Here is a 7089-nt window from a genome sequence, read left to right on the forward strand (position 1 = left end):
GCTAAACCCTTAGGGGTGGGTTTGGGTCGTGACAGAGTGGTACCAGAGCACGAGTTATACTGCACACGCGTGTCCAAATGAGCTATAGGATGTCCTAGAAAGTAATTAGGGCATTGCATGAGCATGAGAAAGTGTGTGTGGTCATGATACAAATATATGTGCTAATGTGCTTAAGTAAACAATTTTCCTATGTTTATTATTACCGTATTGCGTATAGTGAAATGGAGAATGCAAGAAATGCCGATGAATCTGAATCATCTGAAGCAAGAATGACGAGGTTGGAAAGAATGGTTGAACTGTTGACTGAGGCTCTAAGGCAACAACAGAACCAACAGCCCACACCTCCTCCAGTACAGCCATAACCAAATATCAATGATGATGTGATTGCCTTGACGCAAAAGTTTAACAAAATGAAGCCACCAACATTTCAAGGAGGTCTTGAGCCACTAAAGGCCGAAGCATGGGTATTAGAAACTGAAAAGCTGTTTGAAGTGTTTCTTTATTCAGAGGCACATAAGGTGTTGCTGGCTACGTTTACTTTACAAGAAGTAGCTAGACGGTGGTGGATGCTTATTCATGATACAAATGATGCTATGACTTGGGCTCAGTTTAAAGAAGCCTTTTATGAGAAATATTTTCCCCGGTGTGTCCAAGACCGCAAGGTAACTGAATTTGAACAACTGAAGCAGGGTACCATGTCAGTAGCGGAATATGAATCTAAATTCACGGAGCTTGCCCGATATGCACCACATATAGTGGATACCGACTATAAGGTGGCCAGAAAGTTTGAAGGTGGGCTTAACGTGGAAATACTCGATCGAATTAATGTCTTAAAACTACTCAAATATGTGGATGTCCTTGATCGAGCAATTATAGCCGAAACAAATGTTACAGCATTGAAACAGACTAAGACACCGGTAACTGAATGGCGGGGTAAGAGGCAAGGCTTTAATTTCAAAAAGGGCAGGAACACCTCATTGAATAAAAAGTAAAACACAGGGTCAACAGGCAGCTCTAGTTAGGGAAACAGTTCCATACCACCCTACTCCGAATGCGGCAAAAGACATAAGGGGGTTTGCTATAAAATTTCTGGGGCATGTTACAGGTGTGGCAAGGTGGGTCACATGGTCAAAGATTGCCCTTCCACGTCTCGAGGCACTAGTAGGGCCGCAGCTAGTGCCGCAGCATCAACTGTTACACCAAAACCCAAATCCCAAAGCTACTGGAAAGGAACCTTTAAGGCAAGGCTGGGTGTTTGCACTTGTACTGGGAGATGTACAGAACACCGAGACAGTTGTGTCAGGTATATTCTCAATTTGTGCTCAAAATGCTTATATTCTGATTGATTCGGGGTCTACACATTCGTTTGTCTCGCATGCTTTTTCACAAAAATTAAATCCGCCACTGGAACCCATGAATTTCTTATTAGCTGTGTCATCACCTGCTGGGGGATCTATGACTTGTGCTTATGTGTATCCTGCATGTGAGATTGTTATTGGGGATGTACTTTTGTATGTTGACTTGCTACCCTTGAACCTTGATCATTTTGATGTCATTTTGGGAATGGATTGGTTGACAAAATATCACGCTTTCATTGACTGTGTAACGAAACAAGTTATCTTTTGTCCACCTGGTTTACCTGAATTTGTATTTAACGGAGTTGGTGAAGTACCTCCTCCATATCTGATTTCGTCCATGAAAGCATTTAAATTAATTAAAAAGGGGTGTAAAGGGTATTTATGTTGCATATTGACTGTACCTGCTGATACTAAAGCTAATGTGGACAGTATTCCTATAGTCAGAGAATTCCTAGATGTTTTTCTACATAATTTGCCAGGGGATTTGATTGATAGGGAGATTGAGTTCACCATTGAGGTGTTACCGGGTACACAGCCAATTTCCAAAGCTCCGTACAGAATGGCACCTACTGAATTGAAAGAATTGAAAATTCAGCTGCAAGAATTGTTGAATAAGAAGTTTATCAGGCCCAGTACTTCACCGTGGGGCGCACCAGTTTTATTTGTGAAAAAGAAGGACAGCTCATTAAGGCTTTGCATTGACTACCGTGAATTGAACGAGGTGACAGTGAAAAACAAGCACCCATTGCCTTGTATTGATGACTTATTTAACCAATTGCAAGGCGCTCAGATTTTCTCCAAAATTGACCTTAGATCCGGATATCACCAGTTGAAAGTCAAAGCAGAGGACATTGAGAAGACCGCCTTCCAAACAAGGTACGAACATTATGAATTTCTTGTTATGCCTTTCGGAGTTACTAATGCGCCTGCTGCATTTATGGATCTTATGAATAGAATTTTTAAACCATTCCTCGATGAATTTGTGGTTGTGTTTATAGATGACATTTTGATTTATTCCAAGGGTAAGGAGGAACATGAACATCATTTGAGAATTGCTTTACAGACTTTAAGAGAACAGAACTGTATGCAAAACTAACAACGTGTGAATTTTGGCTTGATAATGTCATGTTTTTGGGGCATGTGATTAGTAAGAATGACATTTCAGTTGACCCACAGAAGATTGAAACAGTGGTGAATTGGCCCCGACTGACTAATGTCATTGAAGTTCAGAGTTTCTTGGGCTTAGCCGGGTACTACAGAAGGTTTGTGAAAGATTTTCCAAAATTGCTCTGCCACTAACTCAGTTGACTCAAAAGGAAATGTCATTTGACTGGACCGATCAGAGAGAATCAGCTTTCCAAGAATTGAAAACTCGACTTGTGACTGCACCGATTCTCACCATACCCTCAGGTACAGATGGATTTACTATTTTTAGTGATACTTCTTATAAGGGTTTGGGATGTGTATTAATGCAGAATGGTAAAGTTATTGCGTATGCTTCCCGACAACTGAGGCCACACAAAAAGAATTACCCAACTCATGATTTGGAACTTGCCGCAGTGGTATTTGAATTGAAAATTTGGCGCCACTACTTATATGGGGCAACATGTGAGGTGTACACAGATCACAAGAGTTTAAAATATTTCTTTACATAGAAAGAGTTGAACATGAGACAACGGAGATGGTTAGAACTGATAAAAGACTATGACTTGCAAATTTTATACCATCCGGGGAAAGCTAACACCGTTGCTGATGCACTTAGTCGGAAATCAATTGGGAATTTGGCCTGTTTACTCACCGGACAGAAAGAACTGCTATGTGATCTTGAGAAATTTGAAGTTGAGATTGTTTTACCAGAACAAGGTAGGATATTGGCCGCTATTTCTGCTCAACCATCACTCATTGAAGAGATCGAAGAGAAACAATAACAAGATGACTTTTTGAAGAAGATCATTGATGAAAGGAATCCAAACCAAGGCCAGATTTTAAATTTGAAAACAATATATTGAAATTTCAGGGAAGGTTGTGTGTACCAAATGATCCTGAATTGAAAAAGCGAGTCTTGCAAGAAGGCCACAGTTTAAAACTTTCTATCCATCCAAGAAATACAAAAATGTACCAAGATTTGAAGCTTAATTTCTGGTGGCCGAGAATGAAGAAAGAAATTGCTGAGTTTGTGTCGAAATGCCTTCATTGCCAACAAGTCAAAGATGAACACCAACGACCCGTAGGCTTACTTCAACCTTTGCCAATACCGGAGTGGAAATGGGAACATATTACTATGGATTTCATTGTTGGATTGCCTCGCTCCAGTAAAGGTATGGATTCAATTTGGATTATTGTTGATCGGTTGACTAAATCTGCTCATTTCTTACCTGTCAAAACAATTTACAATGCGGATAAGTTGGCTACAATTTATATTAATGAGATTGTTAGATTACATGGAGTGCCTGTGTCCATTGTTTCAGATAGGGACTCGAAGTTTACATTGAGATTTTGGCAAAGTCTGTAAATGGCATTGGGTACCGAATTGAGACTGAGTAGTGCGTACCATCCTCAGACAGATGGCCAATCAGAAAGAACAATCCAGACTCTGGAGGACTTACTGTGTATGTGTGTGCTTGATTTCCAAGGGAATTGGGAAAGTCATTTGCCTTTAGCTGAATTTGCCTACAACAACAACTTTCATTCGAGTATTTGTATGGCGCATTTCGAGGCTTTATATGGAAGAAAATGTCAATCTCCTATTTGTTGGGTAGAAGTCGGAGATGGGCCTTTACTTGGGCCCGAGATTGTACATGAGACTACAGAAAAGGTGAAACTGATTCGACAAAGGTTGAAAACCGCACAAAGTTGACAGAAAAGTTATGCGGATGTTTGAAGGCGAGACAGAAAATATGAAGTGGGTGATCATGTTTTTTTTTAAAGTGACACCAATGAAAGGACAGACTCGCTTTGGAGCTAAGGGTAAGCTAGCATCGAGGTATGTCGGGCCGTATGAAATCATCGAAAAGATCAATCTGGTGGCATATCAAGTAGCACTTCCTCCTGAAATGGAACACATGCATAATGTCTTCCATATTTCGATGTTGTGGGATTATCTTCGGGATCCCTTACATGTTATTGAGCCTACCCGTGTGGTGTTAAGTGATGTTTACACTTATAAAGAACGGCCTATTCAGATTGTAAATCGACGAATCAAGAGGTTCAGAAATAAGGAAATCCCGTTAGTGAAAGTGGATTGGCAAAACCATGGTGGCGTTTATGCCACTTAGGAAAGGGAAGACAATATGATGAAAAGATATCCTAAATTGTTCCCCCTGGATCTAGTGTTCTTTCAAAATGAAGGTAATTTGAGTTTGGAAGACCAAACTCTTTTAAGGGGGGAAGACTGTGACAACCCTCACCTTTGATTAGCGTTAATTTGTGATTAAGCATGATAAGTAATTAATTAAGATGAAATCCTAAATTGATTACATGAGTGTGCTGTTTTAACTGTATTTTTATATGTTTGTTACTGAATAATATGTTCATGTTTTAATTTCGAATTGCGAATTGAAAGCCTTATCGGTGACCGATTCAGAAATTGATTAGTGTTATATGCTAATTAGGATTTATATGATTTTATGGTAGGTTTAATTAAAATTCAATTTGGAATGATTAAATTAGAATAAATAATGCTAAATTAATTGAATATAGGTTATCTACATTTTTGCCATTGAGTGGGCCACCTTCAAAACAATTGTTTTGGGCTTGATTCACATATTTAACACATCATTCTTCATCCATCTCATTGAAAATCGTAAGAGAGAGGAGAGTAGGAGAAGAATTGAATTCAACAAGAGATTGGCTTGAAAATTTAGAGGAATCGAAGAGGACTTGAAAAATTGGGCTACCACACTTGGAAATTCAAGACTTAAGGTAGGGATTCGCCCCCTTAATTATGAATTTAAGTTGTTTCATGCATGGTTCATGGAAAAATTGGAGATTAGAGTCAAGAAATAGCCTAAGGAGTTGAATTGACAAACAATTTATGCATACATGTCCATATCATTGAATTTTGAGATCATTTTCATGAGAATTTCCACATGCATGTCCATATTATGGTTGTACTCTAGAAATTCACCATGTTTTTTAGCTCAATCTTGCATTTGGTCATACCATGGAGCATTAGAGTTCATAAGAACTCATGCATGTTATGTTCTTGCATTGTTCATAAAAGTTTCATTGAAGTTGTGTTCAATTGGCACACTTTTGGGCTTTGGTTTTATGAAATGATCTTCAAAACATGTTGTATTATGAGTTTCTAAGTGTTTTCCAAAAATTTGGCCCAAAAGGATGAGTTTTGGCATGTTTGATCCATGGTTTGAGCTTTGGGAGCAAATCTGGAAAACCCAGAATTTGGTTTCCCCGCTCGAGCGAAGGATTCCACGCTCGAGCGACCACCTTTGTTTTCAGAATTCTGCTCGAGCGACGGAATGCTGGCTCGAGCGTAAATTGTAAGCTCTCAGGCTTTTGCATGTGCAGACGCATGCTTGAGCGACGAGACCTACGCACAAGCGAAGAATTGTGTCTCACGCTCGAGCGAGCATCGAGCGGAGAATTTCAGCAACCAGTACTTTTCACACTTTTATAGATCGCTCGAGCGAGGGAGTCTACGCTCAAGCGACCTCTCTTATTCGGTAAGCTCGCTCGAGCAGAGAAAGCCACGCTCGAGTGAGACCCCTGTTTTCAACAAGTTTTGAAAAATGTTGTTAAGTACATTTTTGCATTCTCATTCCATCCTAAGCATTCCTAGGCCATGTTTAAGGCATCATAATGAGGATAATGTTATAAAACCACACCAAGTCAAGTTAGGGGCTACGTTATTAATTCTGAGTGTGTAATATAGTGTGTGTTCGTTCTACAACTGTGTAGGGTTGGCACCCAAGGACACTGATTAGCCTGCCTATAACCTAGTAATCTATGAGTAACAATGATGTAAAGCTATGTCAAATTATAATTATTTTCTGAATGATTAACTATACTGCTTTCTGAAATGATATTGTTTACTGAATGAATGTTTGTCCTATTTTACGAACTGTACTCGTGGCATCCATAGCAATTGACTGTTACTGTTACTGCTACTGCTACTGCTACTGCTACTGTTACTGCTACTGCTACTGCTACTGTTACAGAGATCTCTGTCAGTTCCAATGTTTGGAACTATTACTGTTTACTATTTTGATGGCCATCAACTCACTGTTCGGTCTATTAAGACCTACTGTACTATTCTGCTATTAGATGTACCACATATCACTGCTATGGTTTCTAAACGAATGTTATGACATAAACTATGAGTCACTGATTGAATAACTGATCTACAGATGCAATTGACTGTTTAATTACTAAAAGGACATTCATTCTTAACTCATTTACACATTTGTTATTCATTGGGCTTTAGCTCACAGTTTATATATGTATGTAGGTGGCCAGGCATCGGACCAAAGCTAGAAGTGTCGAGTTAAGCTCATGTTTTGTCCAGCCAACCGTTGTTCCTCACTTCGAGGTTTCGAGTCTGCTCGAGCTAAGGCTGTTTTTGGGGTGTTTCAGATTCACCCTTTTGTCTCTGTTATGTATCGAATGTTTAAGTCTTGGTTGTACAGTTATGGTGTAGGGATAGGATCCCTGACCTGCATATTTTGTGTATCTGATATGTATATATATATGTGTGTGTGTGTGGTTATGAATG

The 7089-nt window shown here is 39.4% G+C and overlaps 1 protein-coding gene across 1 annotated transcript; it reads left to right on the forward strand.

Moving 5' to 3' along the window:
* The first annotated feature begins 410 nt into the window (after positions 1-410).
* LOC145793257 (uncharacterized) lies at positions 411-3286 on the forward strand. Its single transcript, XM_082876038.1, has 2 exons — positions 411-917; positions 3164-3286. Exons 1-2 carry the CDS (start codon positions 411-413, stop codon positions 3284-3286), a joined length of 630 nt encoding a protein of 209 aa, XP_082732164.1.
* The last annotated feature ends 3803 nt before the right edge of the window (positions 3287-7089 follow it).

Source organism: Camellia sinensis, chromosome 6 (genome assembly GCF_055761805.1).
Source record: "Camellia sinensis isolate YWXY chromosome 6, ASM5576180v1, whole genome shotgun sequence".
NCBI lineage: Eukaryota > Viridiplantae > Streptophyta > Magnoliopsida > Ericales > Theaceae > Camellia > Camellia sinensis.